The 24,783-nt window shown below is 40.0% G+C and overlaps 1 protein-coding gene across 1 annotated transcript; it reads right to left on the reverse strand.

Annotated features, from left to right (window-relative positions):
* Nucleotides 1–7,195: 7,195 nt before the first annotated feature.
* Nucleotides 7,196–22,680, reverse strand: LGSN (lengsin, lens protein with glutamine synthetase domain; the record flags this gene model as incomplete). Its single annotated transcript, XM_083372512.1, has 4 exons — nucleotides 7,196–8,736; nucleotides 13,694–13,878; nucleotides 14,829–15,726; nucleotides 22,654–22,680. 4 exons carry the CDS (start codon nucleotides 22,678–22,680, stop codon nucleotides 7,537–7,539), a joined length of 2,310 nt encoding a protein of 769 aa, XP_083228638.1. The 3' UTR covers nucleotides 7,196–7,536.
* Nucleotides 22,681–24,783: the final 2,103 nt, after the last annotated feature.

Genomic DNA, 24,783 nt, shown 5'->3' on the forward strand with positions numbered 1-24,783 from the left:
GCAATCGGTTCACACAAACAAGCAAAGCCCCACTCATGAGATGCAGCCAGCACACAAAACCACACACACTGTGGTTCATGGAAAAACCTTTCTCCATGAAACCAGTCCCTGGTAACCAAAAGGTTGGGGACCTCTGTTGTAAAGGAATATGGAGATAATTTTGAAGAAGGAATGCAAGAACAGTTAAGGAAACATATTCTGCTCTAGGAAAGAAGCCAGGTGAGAAGGAAACTCAAGGTAACCCCATCTTGATTCTGTTTAGTATAAGGGAAGGCTGGGTTTTAAGATTCTGTTGTTATTATACTCTACAACAATAAAGCAAAATTCCAGCAGTTTTTCTAATGTCAGTTTTATGACCTAGCCCATTTTGAAAAATTGACAAGTTCTTTGAGGCATGACATAATATTTTGCAGCTTACAACATAAAAATAAATGCACCATCATTTATGCCTTGTACTAACTGCAGGAACTTCTGACAAAACCCACTTTGCACATTAACTTTGAATAATCCAGTATACAATAAAACATTTTCCAGTAAAGATATTATTAGCATCACATAGCAATAGTAAGGTTGCAACAGAGAAAAAGGATGAGGATCATCTTCTTTGTACTACCTAAGCCTAGATAGTTAGGTTTGGGTCTCAGCTGATAGAAAGAATCCTAGGAATCACTACCAGGTTTCAGCATGTTTCTCTTCTGAAAAGAAAAAGACAACTATTACAAATCTCCTCCCTCCCTAATTCTTCCTGCAACCATTGGCATTCTTCACTAAAAGTTATTCTGGAGGATTGGAGATCCTAGTCAAGCAGAGATAAAGGCTTTAAAAAGTATCTTTCCCCCCTTTTACCTAGGGATCCTTTATAGCAGTATTTCTCAACCTTGGCCACTTTAAGAGAGGTGAACTTCAATTTCCAGAATTCTCCAGACAGCTTGCTGGCAAAGGAATTTTGGGAGTTGACATCCAGTTTTTCTAAAGTGGCCATGGTTGAGAAACACTGCTCTATAGGGCAAGCCATACATGGAACAAGGTTCCCTTTCCTTTCCAGTAGGCTAAGATTCAATCATATTTTGCATGTTTCAAAATTAATGTATAATAGCAATAGCACTTAGACTTATATACCGCTTCACAGTGCTTTCAGCCTTCTCTAAGCAGTTTACAGAGTCAGCATATTGCCCCCTAATAATCTGGGTCCTCATTTTTACCAACCTCAGAAGGATGGAAAGCTGAGTCAACCTTGAGCTGGTGAGACTCAAACTGCCAAACTGCTGGCAGCCGGCAGTGAGCAGAAGTAGCCTGCAGAACTGCATTCTAGCCACTGCACCACCAGGGCTCTTCCAATATAAATGTTTAATGTTTCAAAATTAATGTATAAAAATACCCCCCTCCAAATGATCAGGGCTCCACATAGCTCATTCCCTGCATATGAGTAACTCCTTGCCATAGGAGCTGGAAGACATGGAGATTTTTTAGTCTAAGCCCCAAGATAGAAGTCCTTATACCTTCCTGGATAAATGGTTGTCCAATCTTTTCTTGAAAACCTCCAGTGATGGAGCATTCACAACTCCAAGAAGCAAGCTGTTCCACTGATTAATTGTTCTGTGTCAGGATATCTCTCCTTGGTTCCAGGCTGGGGAGTAATTCTATAAGAATTGCTGTTAAAATGATTTCCAAGTATTTATTAGTGGTTACAGGTTAAAGGCATCTTTATGCACAAACACCTTCAACTCACAAAACTAATATTGAAGAATCAAACTGTTTGATAATAGAAAGTAAAGATAAAGGTTACCTGTGTCCAGTCATGCTTGACTCTAGGGAGGGCGGTGCTCATCTCCATTTCTTAGCTGAGACAAAAAACATTGTCCGAAGACATTTCCATGGTCACTGTTGTGATTCAGGGTCAGCCTGTGGGTTCGGCATTTGGGTAGGACGACTCAGAGGAGGAGGAGGGGGTGTTGGAGAGGTTGCTGAGGGGGTTGGAGGGCTTGCTGATGAGAGCCCTCAGCCAGGCCCCTCCCACCTGGTCAAGACGCAGACCCAGCTGTGTGAGCCTGACAGCATGGATGAAGATGACCCACAGCTGGCCCTGTTCAAGGACGCCCGATGCAGGAGGCAGTCAATCAGGAGTAAACAGAGGAAGGCAATGGGGTACCTCTGAAGGAGGCAGAGAGAAGCCACGCCCTGAACTGTATAAAAGGGGAATGCGTGGGAGGGCTGGTTTGCTGAAGGCAACTGTTTGAATAGTTCCTGTTTCATGATTCGTGTTTGCTCTCTTTGCTCTGTTTATGTTTTTATGTTAATAAATTTGGCAGGCTTAGTTCCAGCCTCTTGCCTTCTTATAAAAGGGGTTGTCCCTGCCTTATCTGCAGGGCCGGTAGCAGGCTGGTACAGAACAGTCACATAGTGAGTATGACTATATGCTGAGGCACAGAATGCTATTGCCTTCCCACCAAAGTGGTACCTATTTATCTACTTGATTTGCATGCTTTAGAACTGCTAGGTGGACAGGAGTGGGGCAAGTAACTGGAGCTCACCCATCACACTGCGTTCGGTTCTCAAACCCAGGCTATCAGCTTTCCAACTTTTCAGTGACTTTAAATCATAAGGTTTAATTCAACAACTCCGGTCACTTTTTGGTTTAAGGTTTTCCCTGTATATAACCACAGAACTGAGAGTTAAATTCAGCTCTTTCAGGTAGGACCCAATCAGACAGCCAGGATAAAATGTAATCTATCAGTTCTTGAACAGTCAGAAAAGGATGCTGGTTATAGAATATGCTATCTTTATGGACTTGCTGCAAGCTGCTTCAGTACTGCTTCAGTAACAAAGCATGAAGCCAGTGTCATGAGAACATGTCACATAAAAATAATGGTTGTGCTGTCATTAGTGAAAGGTGACAATCAGCCCATAAATGGCTCCACAATAGGCATGGATGAATTTCAGGATTTCCAACTTTGATTCAGCTTGTTTTATTCCACCATTTCACAATAAGAAAGAAAAACATGAAAATGTGCCTGCATTTTGGAATTTTCCAAGAGTGACCATTTATGTACATGCTTTGCCTTATACACCCATTTTCTGCAAGTGATTTTAACTAACACAGCAGATTTTTGTGTCTTATTTTTTACAACATATACTTTTCAATGCTTTTCTAGTACTGTACAATATTTTATTTTGTACAGAGATTTAATGGGAATACAGCACTTCAGTTCAAAGAATACAAATTTCAAAGAAAAACTGAGTTTTGTTGTTCTTGAAGAAAGCTACTATTCCAACTGAAATCTAAATTTTCTCTCTCATCACTAGTCCTAAACAACTTCAGTCTGCTTTTTTGTTGAACAGAGTAGGCTAACATTTAAATTACTAGTTATTGCTTTTATTTCACATAGTAAGGTAAAGGTAAAGGTTCCCCCGTACATGTGTACTAGTCATTTCTAACTCTAGGGGTGGGTGCTCATCTCCATTTCAAAACCGAAAAGCCAGTGCTTGTCCAATGACTAGACGCCAAAGGCGCACGGAACACTGTTACCTTCCCACTGTAGTGGTCCCTATTTTTCTACTTGCATTTTTACGTGCTTTCGAACTGCTAGGTTGGCAGAAGCTGGGACGAGTAACAGGCACTCACTCTGTTACGCGGCACTCGGGATTTGACCCGCCGAACTGCCAACCTTCTGATCGACAAGCTCAGTGTCCTAACCCACTGAGCCACCGTGTCCCTATTTCATATAGTAGAGTATCACAAAAAATGGCAAGATCCAAACTCTCAACTAAGCTATTTATCTATTAAAATAGTCTTCTATGATTTATTGAATTTAGATATTTATTTTAAACTCATTTCGCAGTGTTTGTACATGGAGGCAGAATTATATATCAAAAGAGAATTTCAATTCACCTTCAAATGAATAAGAATATACCAAATGGGCCATCCACAGTCCATAATCCACATCCCTACAGACAGACCTAGCAGAGAAATCATTGTGATCTAAAGGCAGGTACTGGGCAGGTTTTAATATAGGATGATGAAAGAGAACCAAATTGGATACTGTTTTAATAACATACAGCTATTTTAATTTGTTTTCCATTAATTAATTACAAATGAGGAAATGAATCTTCTGGGATGCAGTGTCAAAAGAGAAGATACTTATATTTTTTGTCCTCAGCATCTGAAAATACATCTTCAGAGGCAAGTGGAAATATAATCCCGCAGTGAGGCATTACCTTGATATGGTTGTGGGTTTTGCATGCTCCGAGGAAAATGAGAGCTATGCCAGAGGTTCAACAGTATGGACAAGTCTCTTAGAGAAGCCAGACAAAGTGTGTCTCCCCTATAAACAATATAATATAAGACATAATTTCAGAAACCTATACTGGATCAGTCATCCATACAGATTGTGCTAGGTGTTGGAGTTCCTGAACATCTGGTGACAAATGGTCTGTAAGACTCAGAGCTATTGGCCAGTAGCTGCAGGACTATTGGAAGAAAAGGTGCTTATTCATTGCAAATATATGAAAACAAGGGTATAATGATTAGCTGTTATAAATGAAGTCCAATAAAAAGAGGATATCAGAAAACAATGTACTTGTTCTAAAAAGAACATCTGCAATCAGAAATAGCAGAACAGGGGCTAAGCAGATCAACAGCAATTTATAATATGAAATAAAGAATTTACAGTAGCAGAATTGGAAGAATTGCAAAGGTTTATCCAGGGTAAAGAAACTGAAACCTCGCCAACAGAAGTTCAAGCTGTTGAAGAAAACCAGAGAGATTTGGCAGTAGACGAAGCCAGCACAGTTACTGAATTGTTTTCATGCTCAAACTAAGCACCCTGTCCTCAGCCTTCTCTTCAGAAAGAACAAAGCTCTCTAACTAAAAACTGAAGAATTGAAAAAAAAACTGAACATCTAGAGCAGTACAAAAACAACAGCATATGGTTGCCTGCATTGAAGCAGGTTACAAAAAAACCTCACACAGCTAGCACAAAAAGTAAACGATGCCAATACTATAATATCAAATATAAGCACCAGTTCACTGCAAGAAGCAAACCACTAGTACGCAACATGGCTGCAGTTATAAATTGAATACCTTGTATGTAAAATAAACAAAGAAGAAAAAAAAAGCCAAACAGGGCGCCACCCCCAAAATGAAAGACCACGTTGGAAAATAAGATCAGCAAGCTGTGATCAAATGCAAGCAAGCAAGAACAGGTGAAGGAAAAGAAGCTGAAGAACAACAAGAGCAAAGAATACCTGATCAAGAAGCAGCACCTAGAAATAAGGAAGATGAAGGAAGGATTGGAAATAAAAAAAGCAGCAGGTTAAAGCTATAGCCAAGAAACCAGCAGGCAAAGAAGCTTTAATTGCACACTAGAAGCTTTGGACTGGACAGGAAGAACAGAAAAGTAATGACAATGAATCATGCCCTTTTGTTCATGCAGCAGTGTTGACAGACTCTACCTACCAAGGAGCACAGATGAGCATGGAATGCCGCAGGTACCCTAGACCACAGGTACCCTAGACCACAGGTACCCTAAACCACAGGTCTGCAACCCGCGGCTCCGGAGCCGCATGCGGCTCTTTCAGCCGTCTCCTGTGGCTCCCAGTCCTCTGCCATGTGCAGTCCCCCAAAAAAAAGTGGGACTAAAAAAGTTCAACCAATCAATTCAAATACGCAGGGTAGGTGCATATCTCGCCTTGGCTCCACTCTTCAGTCAAACCCTGTTCTGTGCATGCGGGCATGTACGCGCATGCGCACACATTTTTTGCGGCTCCCAGTTTTTCCTTTTGTGAGGGAACCAGTTCTGAGTGGCTCTTTCACTGTTTCAGGTTGCTGACCCCTGCCCTAGACAATTGCAGAAGGAAAAAAGAGCATTGGAAGAATACCTGAAGGACAGTGAAGAAGATGCATTAAAGCTGGTACACCATGAAGGCTTATTGACTACTGTACCAAAGAGACTAAACTGGCTTGCAAGAAAGGCTAAATGAAGAACAGAAAAGAGCAAGGCAAAGCATTACATGGCCAGTACACACACAAAAAAACACACACAGAGAGAGAAGGAGATCCTTGCAGGTAAAGCAGATAACAACAAGGCCTGGAAATAGCTAAGAGTAAGAGAGTTGAAGAAAGAGACTAATTCTGACTGCACAAGACCAAACCTTAAGAACAAATGCATACAAAGCCAGAATTGAGAAGGCAACAACAGACAGCAAATTCTAGGGAAAGAAGCTAAAGAAACAGTGGACCACCTAGTTAGCTGTTGCAGAAACTGGGACTTTACATTCAACAGACAAACACCTGCCACATAACAACCCAGACTTTAAATTGTTGATAAGAAAGCCAAAGATGTCTGGATAGTGATAGCTGAGGTACCTGGAGACAGCAGGATAGAAGATAAAGAACTGGGGAAAAAATCACAAAGTACAAAGGCCTGCAAATAGAAACAGAACAACTGTGGCAAAAGAAAGCAAAGATACTACCAGTGGTGGGATTCAAATATGTGAACAACCGGTTCTCTGTGTGGATGCTGCTTCCAGAAGTACATTCTAGGCCTGGGCAGCAAAAATTAGCTACTGGTTCTGCCAAAGTGGTGCAAAGTCCCACCACTGGATACTACCAATAGTAACAGGATCCTTGGGTGCAATCCCAAACCTCCTGAAGCACCATTTGAACACCATTGGCATTGACAAAACCCTTTTCAGTCAATTGCAAAAGGCAGCTTTATTCAAAACAGCTTACATCCTGCAACAATAACACCATAAAAGAACAACAGCCTCTATCTATCCCAGGTCTTGGGAAGGACTCAATAAAGTGGACAAAAATGCCAGATTCAGTCTAAACATTTGGCTGACTATGTGACCAACCAATTTTTTTTAAAACAAACAAACAAACTATGGAGCCTTTTTTCCTAGCCAGGGAGAAAGGTTTGCTTTGATTATTTGAGAGAGGAAACGGATTAGTCTCTTTTCATGGCATGCTGTGAGGTAATATTCTCCCCCATTCCCAATTTGTAATTAATCAGAGGAAAACAAGACAAGAAGCTGAATGCAGCTGAAATCTATATAACAAGAGGATATGTAGATTGATCTGGAGCAGGGGTATCAAACTGCTAGCCCACAGGGCGGTTGCATCATGCTGAGGCCGCACCCACCCCAGCTCCAGCAATGCAAAAAAAAAAAGTCATGTTACATCGTGACACGTCACGTGAGGCAGAGAGTTTGATACCCATGATCTGGAGTCTTCAAGAAAAACAATTTCATGCAAAATAACCTATAAAGGGCTATAGGGAACTAATATTCTACTAAAACTTCATGTACAATATTTTCTCAAGAATTTTTGTAATGCCATTTACAGTAAATCAGTTCATTGCTACCTGCACCTTTGTTAGCTGTACTGCAGTTTATAAGAAAAAGAAGAGAAAAAAAGACAAGAGTTCCTTAAAGTCACTTAAAAAAGATCACTTAGGAAAGAAATGTGATCTAGAGGCTTCCTGATCCACAGCTGCATTGCTTAGCTTCTATTGACTCTCCAATCTCATCTTCACACTAGATAAAATATTCCAAAAATTTATTTCTTTCTACATCCATTTCCTCAGTTTCCACCTCATATTGCTTTATGTTGACGAAGTACTGGACAAAATAATCTCCCAGTGCTTCCCTCATGCACTCATCTTCTTGGAGAGCCACAAGAGCATCTTCCAGCTTCAGAGGGATCAAGCCTGCTTTCGTCAGAGTGGAGCTCTGGATCTTCCCTGTGGCCTCCTGGAATGTGAGCTTTCTCTTTACCCCATCCAGACCTGCGGCAATTGTAGCTGAGAGCACCAAGTAAGGGTTGGCTGTGGCTGAGCCCAGCTGATTTTCCATCCAGGTCCCCTTGTCGCCATGATTTTGGATGTTAAATGCACAGCTGTTGTCATTCCATGCTCCCTTGGCAACCACAGCCTCTTTGGAGCCTTTGCTACACCCACTGTAGCTTTTGCGGCAGGTGACGGTGGGGGCCAACAGGCAGCTGAGAGCTGCAGAATGCATCAGTAGCCCAGCCAGCCAATTCTTCCCTATTTCAGTCAGCTCTGGGGATCCAGAACCCAAAGCAAACAAATTATGCCGTCTGCTACTGTCCCAAAGGCTATGGGTCAGAACTCCAGAATTATATAATCCATCCTCGGTGAAAAAACTGGCAATATAATTGTACTTTTTGGCTACTTCTTTAATGCCTGTCCGAAAAGTGAAGGCACTGTCTGCTGCACCCAGGCCAAACTCTGGGTGAAAAGAGATCTCCATCTGGCCAGGCCCAGCGGAGGATGAGAAGCTTTCAATGTTTGCCCCAGCGTGATACATGCCATCCATGAGTTCCTGGATGAAGGACTGATCATGATTGCTGAGTAGGGTGGCAGCGGGAAAAGAGATGGTCTTTGAATTGACAATTTCAGCAATGCCGTAGATGCAGAATTCGTAAGTGAAGGCCGAATACAGCGCAAAGCCGTTATCCCGGAGCTGGCTCAACTGCTGCTTGGCAATGTGCCGAGGCGAGGTCAAGAGAGGATTACCCATCACCATAAAGGGATCACAGATCACTCTTGCTGTTTGTTCTGCCCATGGCAAAATCCGGAATGTTGATAAATCGGGTCTCAGGATGATGTCGCAGTTAAAACTGCTTGTAGGAACATGGCCTGGCTCGCGATCCCTTGGATTCAGGGTCAGCTCAAGGTAGCCTTTTGGCATGGCAACCCCATGTATTGCTTTGGTCTAAACAGAAGGAAGAAGAACATATGGCTGTGCTTTGGATGGATTAATCATCCCTAAATAGCACTATCACATCGACAGATTACATGTCTGAGGGAAAGTTCTGATGGTTCAGAAGGAACCATAGCTAATTGTCCAAGGGAAAAGCCATACACTCTGTAGAAGTGTATGCAGTGTATGCAGTGTAGGAGTTGACACAGGATGTGGGTACATCTGTATGCTTATATGTGTGTGTTTCTGTGTCTATGTGGGGTGGGATGACAAAAGGCTCAATAAACAAGTCATAATGCTGCTAAGAAAGGGACCTCAGGTCTCTGGGTCCAGACCTCACAATCAAGACAGTTCCCAAATGAGCTTCCAGAAAGCAGCAAATATAATAGGATAGTGACATAAAGGTCTGATAACACAGGGCTCTCCAACCTGTGGGCCGTGGCCCAGTCCCTTTTGGCCAATGGGCTGCGGGAATGGCTAGTGAGTGCTATTTGTGCATGCATGCATGGGAGTACTAGTGCCGCCACCAGCATCATGTTGTCGCTAGCGGCCCATTTGCGCATGCGTGCTATTGCTAGCGGCCCGTTTGCAGGTGCTAGAGGCCCGCTTGCATGGGCGTGCAGGCACCAGCACTGTCACCAGCATTGCTGCAGGTGCACGTAATCCACTTGCACATATGTGCAGATGCTGGCATCACCACCATGCATGCGCCTTTTTGCGCATGCACACACATGCACACACTCTGCTTCTCCCTTTCCCTCCGGAAAGGTTGGGGAACTCTGTGATAACACACCAGCTAGCATATCTACAGTGTTGCATTATGGAACTAATGCTGCTCAGTACATTTTTGACAAATAATATTAAGAATTAGCAATTGGACCAAGCTTCTCTATGAATGCAGATATTCATTTTAATTTATGATTTTATTTTAAAAAATATGTTCAGCTACAAAGAACCTGAAGTAAGTTCAATTTTATTGTCGCCTTAAGTGCTTTCTGGGTATAAAGGAAGATTAAAAATGGTAATAATAATGATGATGATGGTAATGATGTTAACAGTATTGCAATGTTATAAGTGAGTTTAAAATTTGAGTTTCCACATGCCTAGAGTATTTCATTTCTCAGGGCTTATTTTGTTGTATTTTGGTAATATTAGGGAAGTAGAAACAATTTTAAAGGAGGGAATGGCAGTGGAGAAAGAGGGGATATTAGCTGTGTATATCACAACTGAAACTATACTTTTGTAATTTTTAATGAGATCCCTCATGAGATCATTGAGTCAAGAGTATAGAATTACTTTCCAGCAACATTTTCTCTTTGAAATATTTTGTAATGTCCTCCTTGAAAGATGGTGATAGTAGTTTAATTTTATGGAGGAAATTCCTAAGAAGTCATGTAGGCTGACTGTGATGGAACTGTTTCCATCAAATTTGGAATGGTATGAAGGAATGAACTTGGGAGACATGGAGAAGAGCTGCAGCAAGGGTAATGGGCAGATAACAGGTACCTTAGCCCACAGCAAGAAAGTGGGCATGGCAAAGGTCTCAGAAAGTTTCTTGGGCTGTAAAGGTGAACAGAGAGAAATGCACTTTCAGACTTGCAAGATTCTCTTAATGTAACCTTACAATGAAATAGAGTTAGTTCATCTGAATGTGCTTCTTTGTCTGTATCACCCTGCAAGGCTGATAAAAATTTTACCCAATATACCACACCCCCAAAAATGGCAATACGCAGTAAATTGGTAAGACATCCAAATGCCTTACAGTACTACAGTCTTTTAAAGGCCACTCTGTATAAAATAAATGTGTGGGGTTTTTTCCCATCATATTACAAAGAACGTCTTACTGGTAAGTCTGAATTTAAAACAGCAATGAGGTTTTACTCATTGCTGTTCCTGGCCTTTGAATAATATTTGGGAGTCAGTGAATACTTGATTGAACTTAAAATAGTTTGAACCATTGCAGATGTGTTTTATTGCAACATCTTTAAACCTTTTAACCCAGCCCATGAAGCAGCAGACTGCCTGACATTCTGAGTTTTACTATTCAAATTGCAAAAGTAGTTAAGCCAGGTAAAAGGCACCTTTTAAAAATATTGGCAATATAGACAATAAGTGGCTTTGGAATGAGGCAATTCCCTACAGCATCCTTTATCAGTGCTTGGCAAAATGCACCCCCCTCCCCCACCACAAAAAAAAATGCAAACACTTCCAATCCACTACCTGTTGTGTTGTTTTCCAAATTGAGCAAGTAATACTTGCTTTACAGTGTGCCCAGCATAAATTAATCCTGAATTTAGTAGCAATGGCATGTTGATTGCAACACGCATTAGCTGAATCACAAGAACAGGTCAAGTGGGAAGGGATAAATTTTGAAAAGGTGCATGTCCCTGACTTTTGATATATCTCCCTTGTGCTAAGAATGCTTTCTAGGGTGTTTCTCTCATCCTTCACTGAATGGGAGTGGACAGACTGGCCTGTTCCCATCACCCATGTCGCCTATTGAACATGGCAAAATCTAGCCAGGCCAACAAACAGTACTTGAGAACGGTGAGTCTACCCTATCATATCAGTATTTTAGTAGTGCACGAAGTAAAGGTCAGACTGTAGGATTATATCTCACCTTCTAAAAACAGCATTAGTAATAACAATAGTCATAGTGTTATTTGTTATTAACCATACACCAATATACAGTAACACCATCAGGTATAGCCAGTATTGTTATCATTAATATCAAGATGCAGCTGCCCTATTGTCAGTGCGATGCAGTTTAATACAAAGTGTTTGAGAGCCAGTTTGGTCCAATGGTAAAGGCACCAGGCTAGCAAGACTGTGAGTTCTAGTTCCACGTTAGGCATGAAAGCCAGCTGGATGACTTTGGTCCAATCACTGTCTTGCAACCCAACCCACCTCACAGTGGTTTTGTGGTGGGGCAATAGGTGGAGGAAGGAGCATTAGGAATGTTTGCTGCCTTGAGTTATTTATAAAAATGATGGAGGCAGGATAAAAATAAATAAATAAATAAATAATAAAAAATGTTTTTTCTAAATATATAAATGCACATGTGTGGAAGATGGACTACATCCATAAAACGGGCCATAAAGATGGAAGGGTTGAATCTAAGAAATGTCAACTGCTACACATGTGGAAAAGTACCAGATTGAAGTTTACTATGAAAACAGAAGAAATGGTTCTGAAAACAAGGAAAAAATTATCAGAATAAGAAATGGTTCCCAAGTGAACCAAATGAACCAATGGCATTGCAGTGGAAAAGTACTAAGCAGTAGGAAAAGACTGCCACACTGGGACTGCCCAAGCTTTGCTGGAAATTACAATACAAGAAAGAAATTATAGTATTGGGAGCTATCATACAGAATGACGTACTGAGGTGTCCTATTCAATACTCCTGAAATCCAGCCTTGCTAGCCAGATTGTGAATTGGGTATGCACAGTTATGTGAGCATGACTTAATAGAGCTTTTAATTCAGCAAGTGAATTACAAAGCTGTATTCCTGCTTCTTTGTGATCGGAGTCTCTGGATAAATAAGAATAAAAAGTAATCCTATTGCATTTTATGACTTTTGGTATCACAGTAGCAGCAGTAACAGTATTTTAAAGTAATGATTTATACTTCCATGTCAAGTTTAATTTTCTTAAGATGGCATTAATTTTAAACAAATATAAGTTATTCTAGAAAACTGAGCTGGGCAAACACAGAGAGAATGATTACAAAAGGTATTAGCTTACCGGTATTATCTTTTACCAGTACTAAATTCTATGGAAAACAGTTGGTATCTGTTGATGCCTAAATGACATCAGTGAAATACTATAGATCTAACCTTAAAGTTTAAAGAACAGAGCCTAATGAAGCAAGAGGTAAAAACAAAATAAAGTAAAATGTATTTTTTACAGTTCAAAGGACATATAGCATGAAAGCAAATGCCACTGCATTTCTAATTGTACTAGCATATTTTTATGATCACCAAGTAAAACCTGAAATATTCAAGATAAGAATTAAGCAAAAAGTGCTGCCTGCAAGCTGCCCATGCTGGCTATTGCAGAAACAACTTGCAAAAAAGCTACTGGTGATCTCTATTTTCTATAGAACTATTACCAAAAATATATAATGTGATCTTTAATTATTGCTTAACAAAATACAGATAGTCCTCAACTTACAATAGTTCATTTAGTGACTATTCAAGGTTACAACAGCATTGAAAAATTGTGACTTATGACCATTTTTCACAGTTACACCTTTGTAGCATCCCCATGATCATGTGATAAAAATTCAGATGCTTGCCAACTGGTTCATACTTTATGACCATTGCTGTGTCCCAATATCACATGATCACCTTTTGCAACCTTCTTACAAGCAAACTCAATGGGGAAGCCAGATTCACTTAACAACTGGGTTACTAACTTATCAACTGCAGTGATTCATTTAACAACTGTAGCAAGAAATGTCATAGAATGGGGCAAAACTCAATAAATATCTCACTTAACAAGAGAAATTTTGGGCTCAATTGTGATCATAAGTCAAGGACTACCTACAGTGCTATAATTTAAATCATTATGCATTTCTGTGGTATTATCTGATTGGATTGAATCACTCAAAGAGTTGGGTATTTTTGTCACTAGACTAAGTTACATGCTGTCCTTTTTGTATCTCTGGTTGTTTGCCTTGGACTCTTGAAATTTGCTAGGATCAGATCAAACCAACCTTTTGTTAAGGTGATCCACGCAAAAAGATACATCTGAGGAGGAAAAGCTTGGATGTGTAAAAAGAACCCACTTTGCCAAGCTGCATGAATTAAGTTTTCTTATAATAGAGGGAGAGAGATATGAATAAAACATATTTAGAAGGTTCTTGGTGAACCTAAGGGCAATTTATGGCATACTGGAGTAACAAAGGTTTGCAAAGTGGCAAAAGGAGCCACTGCATCCAGGAAACAGGAAAAGAATACAGACATACCCGGAAAAACCGAGAAGGGATGCTCTTGGATCTTGACACACCATGGATATCTGTGGTTTCAAACCTGACAAAGTGGACATTGTCCCTTGCCATCTGTTCCTCGATGTGCTCTATCTCAGTGGTGAAGTGAAGAAAATCACCACTGCCCAGTTTCTTCCCACTGGAATCTCTTCTGGATTCTTTTTCTTTAAACAAAAAATTAAAATGCAATCATCATAAGGTAGGGTTTAAATATTTGCCATTGACATACCTTTTTGACACAATATTTGAGAAGTGGGTGCCCTTAAGAACACTGATCTCCAGGATTCAACCAGCTTTGAATTCTGGGTTGGAATGATGGGAACTTGTCTTAAGACTGAATGATGAACCACTTACACGAGAAGGAGGTTAGTAAAAAACATAAATAATAGGGCTGTGCAAAGAGTTCAAAAGAGACCCTTCTCAAACTCATTGGCCCAAGTAAGCTGCTCCTCCTTGAAGTATTAAAGTAGCTGCTTCCTCTGGGTTTCTCTACTGCCTATGCACCTGTGCTGCCAGTTCCAACAGTGTTGATTTTTCATGAACACACTTACTTGTTGGTTGGTTTGTAAAATTTATACAGCTACACTTCCCACACTTGCGACAAAGACACAGAGGCATGTCAAGAAAGCCTTTAAAGCAGCCATGCTTCTTCTGGAGAAGCCAGTCACTTTAATAGTACAGGACTTTGAGAATAACTCAATCCCAATATTTTGCATACCCTAAATAAGAGATGTCTGCATCTGTATGTGATTTTCAAATAAAATCAAGTTTGGAGTGCAAATAATTCTCCAGCATAGGTTCTGTACTATGTAGTGGCCAGGTGGGAATGAAATATTTGCAATGGCACCTAACAGTTCACACCATCTCACCCTACCTTGATGCTACAAATTGCTGCCATTTAACATATCTAATACTGTTTGAACTAATTTTCCCTATAATTTGCTTACTGTTGTGTTTTATCATTTTCTTTTATATCTCCTTACATGTATGACACTGGTTTTGAATGAAGGTAGTATATAATGCCATAGTATCAATTACAGCAATCATACTTTATTGCATGCTTAGCCGATAATAGCAGAATCCCTCTATTTCATATGGGACTTAATGCGCTTACCAGATGTGGGCTCAAAGTTAGTAGGTGGAGTTTTGACCACCTTTGGAAAAGGGGTCCGTTGACTCCCAACGGCCTGCTCCAAATCATCCCCTTTTGATGGCTGTTTCTCCAACCCAGCAGAATTGTAACCCAGTTGGGGCTTTCCTCCTTGCCCTGATCCATGCATGTGCACAATGGGAACTTTCTGGTCAATGCCTCCTAAATGAGGAGGAGGAGTTTCCATACATTGACATCGTTCCTCCCTAGACTTCAGAAGTGCATGGCAAGAGGTGGCCCTGAGTTCACTGCTGTCCCAGGTCCAGTTGCTTAACAAGGGACTCTCTTTCAATACACTCTTAAACTCTTGCAAAGCTTGGTTGGGAATGCCAGGCTCCAAAACAGACACGTCTTTGCTCTCTTCTTTTTCCTGGGTTGCTCTAGGATGATTCCCGTCCATTTCCTCTGTTGGGTGGAACTTACTCCTGTCCCGCACTGAGCAAGTTTTATCTTCATCTGGTGCTATTTCAGAGGTCTCCTCGCTTCTCCTTGTGTCTAGCCACCCCAGGTGCTCATCTTTGCTCTCTATGTCTGTTTTAAATGTTTGATCTTTTCTGCCAAAGGATTCTACACCCCTGCAATCTTCTGAGTGATCTCTGCAGGGTTCTTCTTGGCTGTGTGATAAGCCTTCTTTTACCTGGAAATCTTTGGGGAGGGTCTCACCTGCTTCCTGAAACTGAGGCGGTTTATCTACATACAGCTCCCGTGTCCCTTGATTTAAAGAGTTTGCACCAAGAGACGCCTCCATTGTTTCACGTTCTGTTGCCAAGAGCTGTGTCCCGCTGATCTTGCTTCTTTGTCTGCTACTCAATCGACACACACGGTTGCCATCAGTTTCCTCGTGGTCAGCTCCAGCAGACGTCTGCAAAAATCAGAAACTCTTTTTGTTCGGGAAGCTTCAATTAAATGAAATATGCATTTAGACTATAATGGTGCAGCCGTGAAATGAGATCCTGTGCATAATATGTGTGTACCGCATATTCTAAAAGGCCAAATTAAAGTCACAATGACTTCAAATATAAAGCATTATCTATTCAAAGATTTCCCCTTTAATATAACCTAAATACTAAAATAATGGGTCCTTTGTTTTTTCCTTATATTTTTTTCCTGATTATCTTTAACTGGCAGATTAGAGGCAATCTAGCCTGTCACTTTATCTGCACAAATATGTCTTGTGGAAAACCAAACTTCCTGTGATTTTACAATGATTTTTTTTTCTTAAAAGAAAAATGCCTCTTTTGTCTGATATGTAAATATCAATTCAGCATCCGCAATCCAAATTTGTGCTGCTTATAAATGCATGCACAAACCGGTGCTACCATCTAGCTGCTGGGATTAAATACACAGTGTCTAATAAAAGGAACCAGTGCATTGATTTAATTGTCTTTCTCTCCCATCCCTACCAAAATGTCAACCTGTGGAACCGTAAAAATTTTTAAAAGGCTGAGAACATACAATTGCTCAAGACAATTTTCATTTCTCTTTCATTATAAATGTCAAGGTTAACCTTGATCTTGAAAAAAAATGCTAGAATTGAACTCAAGAGAGCCCTGACACAGATTAAGCCCCAAATATCTTTACTATGTTGCAAAAGTATATCTAGACAATAGAAGATGTGTTATTGCTTTGTTTTTAGCACTGGTGACAGCAGCCAATCTCAGCACACCTCACAAAGCTAAGCTGCCTAGGACTTGGATAGAAAACAACCAAGATGTTGCAATGCTATAAGCTGAAATGGAAAGTGAAAACAAGTATGACAAACCTCTTCTTTTTTACATATAACTTTTATTAAAGACATTTTAACAGGATAAAAACAATACCAATATTAGAAAAGAAACAAAGAAAATAAGGAAGAATGGACTTCCAGTCCTGTGCAGCAGTGCAGCAGTCGAGGGGTTCGGGACTCCATGCCCTTCAGCTGAGTTTCTTTCTGTTAGGGGACCCTAAATGGGCCAGAAGCCACCCCAAAGAGGCAGCAAAGAAGGAAGGAAGTCCCAAGGGGCACGGAGAGATGGCGGTCGACCCGATCGGTCCAGGAGAAGCCTTCCAGAAACTAACAGGAGAAAGGCTAGCCTAACTTTAGAGCACAGGTCTGCAAACCGCGGCTCCGGAGTCACATGCGGCTCTTTCAGCCGTCTCCTGCGGCTCCCAGTCCTCTGCCATGTGCAGTCCAAAAAAAAAAAAAGTGGGACTAAAAAAGTTCAACCAATCAATTCAAATATGCAGGGTAGGTGCATATCTCGCCTTGGCTCCACTCTTCAGTCAAACCCTGTTCTGCGCATGCGCGCATGTACGCACATGCGCACACATTTTTTGCGGCTCCCAGTTTTTCCTTTTGTGAGGGAACCAGTTCTGTGTGGCTCTTTCACTGTTTCAGGTTGCTGACCCCTGCTTTAGAGCCTAGCCCAGGGGTCGGCAACCTGAAAAAGCAAAAGAGCCACTGGGAACCGGTTCCATCACAGATAAAAAAAAGTGGGAGCCACGCGCGTGCATCCACGCACGTGCATAAAACAATGTTTTGCGCATGCGCAAAACATTTTTGCGTATGCGCACGCGTGGATACACGCGCGTGGTTCCACTTTTTTTATGTGGACGCACCTGCACGCCAGCGGCAACGGGTCTCCGTGGTGACGGGCGCTGGGTTGTGGTGCTGCCTTCAGCCCGGGCGTCACCGGAGCCACCCCCGGGACCTCCAAACTGCCGCCCGAACACCAGCATGTCTCAACACGGGTGTTTGGGCGGAGCTGCGCACGCACCTCTCCAAACCTTTGGAGAGGTGCACGCGCAGCTCCACCCGAACAGCGGTTTGGAGACCTGCTGTTGCCGGTGGACGCACCTGCACACCAGCGGCAACGGGTCTCCGTGGTGACGGGCGCTGGGTTTGCGGCGCTGCCTTCAGCCCTAAACTTTTGGAGAGGTGTCCGCCAGAACAGCGGTTTCCAAATGGGTGTTCGGGCGGAGGTGCGAGAGAGGTGCGCGCGCAGCTCTCCAAACCTTTGGAGTGGTGCACGTGCACCTCCTCCCATTCGGAGAGGTGCACGCGCACCGGGCGACTGGAAGCCGCAGGAGACGGCTCAAAGAGCCACATGCAGCTCCGGAGCTGCGGGTTGCCGACCCGTGGTCTAGCCTAAGGTGCAAGCAACCAAAGTCAAAAGCATTATTTTAAGCTGATTGTAAACAGTGCATTTGAATCTGGGTAAGAACATCGCTTTTCTCTATTATCAACTTTCCTGAAGAAGAAAAAAAATTCCAAGAAGCAAAAAACCTCCGAAAGTGAAGGAGGGGGATTTTTGCCCCACCCTTTTACTAAAGGAAGTGGAAAATTAAACCTTTTATGGAGGACTAAACTGTATTGAAATGAAATGAAATGACTATAAAACCTAAATTTGGATAAGTTTGAAATTACTGAATAGTTAAGATTCTCATTGTAAAGGCAATTTGTTCATTTTGAAAATTTGTAAAATAAACTAGTGCTGACATCTACTGGTGGATGAAGATTATGACAGCTATGGCTTTCATTCAGGACTTGGCAAAATCTGGAACAAACTAATCTCTACTTGTGACCTTCAAAGCTCTAACAATAGAGAACAACTGTGACAAAAAAGAAAACAATCTGGGCTGCAGACAAAGTGAGACTTACAAACTTCAGGGAACAAAAAAAAACTTTTTTGAACTTTCTGGATTACAAGTATCTGTTTAACTCTGACCCCAAAGCTATTTGCAGAGAAAAGAAAATTTGGATTCTTGGTCATCATAGAAAATCAGAGATTTATAGAAAGAACTTACCAAGAAAAAATAAATACTTTTCAAGAGGAGACATATGATATGTTACAACTAATTCAAATAACAATGATTTCAGATCACAAGAAATCCCAAACAACTTTAAAAATATAAACCAATTCATCTCCAGTTTAACTTTACAACAACAAAAAATCATCCCAGGAAACAACAACAGAGAAGGAACAAATAAAACAGACAACTGAATACAAATATGAGGATATAGACTTAAAGATGGAACCTAACAAAACAAACAAGTATGATTTAACTCAAGTGGGGAAAAATGTACAAGAAATGGTGGATTTGGAAAATACACTTATACTTTAACACCACAAAGCAAATTTGAGGATAAGAAAAAAGATTGGACAAAATGGACTGCAGAGATGCGAGGAAAAACACTAGAACTGGAGAGACAAAAATGATAAGAGAAGCAGAGAGAAAAAGAAAAAGATCTTCAACAAAAAATAATGGGCAAATGCCTCTTAAAAAGATATTGTACTTGACTTACCTTTTATATCTACAGTAACACCTATAAGTATACGGAAAGATTCTTTGGTTCAACAGAACATATTGATTAAGAAAGATACTGGGCAAAAGAAACAGGCTAACGTGAAAATTAAGAAAATAGATGATGGGGCCTATCAGAGAGAATATTTTAAAAAGAAACACCTGTTTGAATATGGTTAAAGAAATAGAAAAATTTTGGATATGAATTTTATTTTAAGAGGGCAGAGCCCCTCAAGTAACATAGTGCTTTCTTTTTCTTCTTTTTATTTATTTCTTGATATGAGTAATATAAAAGAGTTGGAATGGCTTACATAAAGGAAATGTTTTAGATATTTAAAGGTGATTGACTCTAAGAAAATTACAATGGATTAAAAAATGTTTGAATAAGAGTTAAAAGACTAGAGGACTAGATTTATTAAATGGAATATGTTATGTATTGGGATTTGGAGAAACACCTATTCACTGACTTATTGGGAACTAACAGTTCTTCAGCACATGTACTGAACTCTAACAGTTTAAGCAGGAACCATAATAGCAGGAATAATGGGTTCAATCTGATTGGTTGTATGAAGGTATATAAAGAATGCATGTACACCCTAACCCCTCAGTACAGTTGTGGTTATCAATAAAGCTGCTGTTTCCCTGTACTCATCTGTCTGACATCTTTCATGATCATTCGAACCCGAAACACAACAGAATATTTATTTATTTATTTATTTTTATTTTTATTCCATTTATATCCCGCCCTTCTCCGAAGACTCAGGGCGGCTTACAAGCTTAGCAGTAGCCTTCATTCTATGTATATGCCTGCTTATTAGGGCTTTCACAAACACCCCCAAGCGGCATTATTACAAAGTCAGCTTAATTGCCCCCAACAATCTGGGTCCTCATTTTACCTACCTCGGAAGGATGGAAGGCTGAGTCAACCTTGAGCCTGGTGGGATGCGAACCTGCACTAATTGCAGGCAGCTGGTGTTACTTAACGAGGCATTAGCCCACTGCTCCACCAAGGCTCTTTGCTTAGCTCTGCCAGCTAAGGCAGCCTCCCCAAATGGCTCCATTCATAAGTAAAGGAATGCTACAGGCAAAATCCATTCAGGAGTAAAATACTTGCAGCAAAACTTACAGCTAACAATAGCAGAGCAATAGAAGCTAACACGAGACATCAGCCAAATAGAAATTGCCAAACACTCCTTAAGAACACAAAGCCCACATTGCACAAATCCCAGAACTTCAAAGTCACAAAAGTACATAAGAATCCTTCCACTCTCCATCTCCCTCCCTTTTAAAGGTTAAATATATTTTTAATTATGGTAAAAAAGAACATTTTTTTTGGAAATAAATATGTATTAGCTTATAGAAAATAGGGATTTTAAGTAGCATACTATCTTTTTATTTTTTTATTCTTTTTCTTTTTTCTTTTTTTAGTCTTATTTATTCCTTAAGAAAGGTAAAAGTATAGGGTTGGCTTACATGAAAAAAATAGACTTAAATATTTAAATGTAATTAACTTTGAGCAAATCTTAACCAGTAAGAATGTTTTGAACATTGTGGGAAAAACAAAATTAAATAAGAACTGTAAACAGGATCTATGATGAGACAACCAGAATGACTAGATAGAAAAGGAATATTATATTTATGTGATTATTATTTGTAGAAATATTAGAAAATTTTTATACTCAATCATCATTCATTAAAATAACAAGAATTGTATTAACTTAAGGTTGGTAAAAGAGAACATTATGGGAAAAAGAAGAAATCAAGTAAAGTTATTATGTGGATTATAGATTATAGAAATCAACTGTTAGTGAATGTTTCTTAAATGTAAACCCAGACAACACACTGTTTACCAAATATTAAGGTGATTATGTTAAAAAATTAATAAAACATATTTTTAAAAAGAAAATAAGGAAGAATGGTGAATAAGTAAGACATAGAGAAAGTAGAAAGAAAAGATTATTAATAAGCACTTCTGATTTTTTTTGACAGCAGTTATAAGTGCATTTGAATTTTACCCTCTCTCTCTAAGGTTACATCATAATTTCCTTTTTTTCATAAATTACCCTTTCTAAAATGAGTCAGCATTAAATTGGTGTTAGATAGGAGTCCACAGAATTTGGGAGATCTGGATGTGGAGTGTTTGTGGACACATAACAATTCTCGGCTGAATCCTCTCTTGACTGCCCCATCCACTCTGCCTCTTCTTCTCTTATGCTACTATCACCGTAGACAAATATATAATAGGGAGGGATCTACAGTAGCTAAACTATTAAGTCTAACGCTCTGTTCAGGAATCCAGTTTAATTTCAGGGATCCAATTTAATTCAATTATTATTCCTAACATAAAGCTGTCCAAATTTTACTTGAAAGCATTTGGTAATGGGATGCCTACCCAATTCTCCTTTACTTGTTCTACTATTGAGTTGCTCATGCTATTAGAAAGGTTTTTTTAAAAAAAAAAAGCAGTCAGATTCTCCTATAAATTGTTCATTTATTCTGTGTCCCATATTAGAGAGCAGGTCATAATCTTGTTTTATGTCACCATCTCTCAAATATTTGAAAAATGTTGTCATACTACTGCTATGCCTATCTCCTCAAGTCTTCCTTAATTCCTTCAATCTCTTTTCATTAGATTTCTTTCCAAGTCCTCTGATTATCTTCATTCCCCTTCTCTGAGACTTCCTGAATTTGTAAAAAAAATAAATTCGGTACTAATTGAACCATATGGAAGAACCTGAAGCTACAATTGGGAGAATACACTTCTGGGGGTGAAGCTGTCATGGCTGCAACACGTACTGAAGGAAAAGAGAAATGGGTTGTTGGGGCACAGCAAATTGGCTGGCATATTTTCATATTGCTTCCTGGAATGGAGGAAAGTATTTTAAAACAACTATCTGGCTGTGTCTTAAGTGCTTAGATCCCTGTCTTTATCTGTGTGTCTCTGTCCCTCTATTTCTCTGTCTCTTTGTCCCTCTTTGTTCCTCTCTGTCTCTCTCTCTCTCTCTCTCACACACACACACACACAAACATACACATACACTTTATAAAACCTATACTGTCATGGATATACTGTAGAAAGTTTGTGCCCTGGAGCTGAAGCTGAAGTTATTTAAATATATTTTCTATCAACCTTAGCATTGTATCACCTTGGAGTAGTTAACTTTTCCAATTTTGTACAAACAATCAGCTGGCACAGGGGACTTTAAGAGACTTTCAGCTTCAAAGGAAAAGGTCCTTCAGCTGCTTGCTGAGTATCCCCCATAACAGATAGCTCTAATTTTGTCTACTTGCCAGATTAAAATTCAAGACAAGAAGAATGGGGTTTGTGGCTGGTTAAACACTTCTTCGTCACTGTATACTGAAACTTTATTTTAGGAGGAAATTCAAATCAATCTATATCGAATTATTTAGTAATGTAAACATACTCCATCTTTGTGATGTACAAATGCTCAAGAGAGGAGATAATAAAAATAAAAATATTTCTCCTGGTCATTTTTTTTCTTACCTGATAGCCGAAGGTGTCTTTCTCCATCTTCTACACCTACACATTTTGATTGCATCTCTCTGTGATTTCAGTTGGAAAAGTGTCCTCAGAATTTATAGATGTGTCTATAATGAAGATGAGTTAGCACAGAATTTCTAAGAGTTTCTCTCTTTTTGAGGGCTCGGGTTAACAATGAATGGGGTCAAGGGAGGGCCAAGCTCTTAAATAAATAAATAAAACTCATGAGTGTAAATTTCTAGAATTGTTTGGAAGTAGTCACCTGATAAATGATAGGTAAACAACTACAGGAAACACAAAACATTTGCTTCACTCTTTTTTTTCAAGCAAAACAGTGGGATTGTTTTGCTTTCTTCTGAAGCACAACATATGCTGTTTGAAACATTATAATAAAATGCTGTTAAACTCAGTATTACAACCACCACAAAACAATAACAACAACAACAACAACCCACAGCCACAAATGGAGGGCAGCTTCTCTCCCTTGTTAACGGTGCTTGATTTTGGTGGGTCTTGTTTTGCTCAGCAGTTTCTGCAAAGCTTTCAGAATTTTGTTGAACAAACACATTTGCATTGTCGTGGCTTTTCCCTCCATTGTGGACTGAGGTGAGGCATCACTGAAAGCAGGTTGCTAAGTGGGCACAGGGGACATGTGTTAACCAACTCAGCAGAATAAACGTAAAATCTGAACACTCTAACAGAGTAATTTGGGGAACTAAAGACTTGTTTCAGTTTACTTGATCACCACTGGAACAGCAAATGTGTTCTGATCTTATATATAGTTTGCAACATGTGAAATTTAAGAAGCCTGCTTCATATGAGATGAGAATTCACAGTAGGTTGTTCCTCTTTTACAAATCTGTAAAGTAATCTCTGGAAATCAACCAATGGCAGAGGTATAGAAAGAAACACCTTTCTGGATGAGGATGATGATTCCCGTGTATGTGGAATTGCAGGATGGTTGAAGCACAACAGAAAATCATTCCTTGATGTTCAACCTAATGAGATCAGGATGATACTATATTTGTGAGTACTATTTATTTCACTTTACTATTTGGGGCGGCTGTAATGCATCTATACTAAAATCAAAGGGATATAACCTAGTTATTATTGATTTCAGAGGATCTATTTTTCCCAACTTGCATAAACAGCAATACAGGCATATTGTGGAAACCTCTTTTTTCTTTTTTGCCGTGTCCTCAGGACAATGCATTTGTTTCCCTTACACTGATACTTGTGCAAGTAAATGTCCATAGCTGTACCCATGTTAAAATAGTAGTATTTTTCTCTTATCCTGTAACAGGTTTTGCTGTGGATATACCTCACCAACCATTCTGTTAACTATGCAGTAAGCCTAAGCCAAGGTAACTATTAAGGAACAGCCTAATCCTGCACCTACTAGCCACTTAAGAGAGCCAATTTGGTGTAGTGGTGAAACTGCTGGGCTAAAAACCAAGAGAACATTCCCTTAGGCATGGAAGTCACCAGATAACTTTTTGCCAGTTATTCTCTCAGCCAAACCCACATCACTGTGTTGTTTTTGTGGGGAAACAGGAGGCAAGAGTTTTAGGTATGCTCGCTGGGTACAGCTTCTCCATTCTGGACCCAGGGAACTGTCCTCCAAAATTATTCTTCCCCTGTATCTACCAGGTCTGCAAGCAAAACCTTGGCTAAGAGACATAAGTCAGCTTGAAGATCAGCTGGCTAGTGGAATTTAAGTGTGTGCGCACGCATGCAGATCTCTTTGCAGCTGTCACCTTATATTTAAGCTTCTTTTGAACACTGGAATAGAGCTAAACCTCTGTTGAAGAGGGAGCATCCACCAATCCCTTTGAACATACTCAGGAAGAACACTTGTGCAAAATCAGTCAGTCGCGTCAATTTGCAATACACCTTTTTCCCCTAACTCCAGCTCCATTGAGAAAGATGGATGGATGTTTTCCAACTGAGTGGTGATGTTCAGTAAGAGAGAGGGAAACAAAGCCAAGAGAATGCATTAATTCCTGCCAATGCTTGCCTCGTACACCATAAATATGGACCACATTATTTACTGGTGCCATGATGTCACAATACACTTTTCATCATTTTGATTTGTCTGGCTTTAAATATCCCAATGTTGGCATGTACAGTGGG

The sequence above is a fragment of the Vipera ursinii genome (assembly GCF_947247035.1).
Source record: "Vipera ursinii genome assembly, chromosome: 1".
Classification (NCBI taxonomy): domain Eukaryota; kingdom Metazoa; phylum Chordata; class Lepidosauria; order Squamata; family Viperidae; genus Vipera; species Vipera ursinii.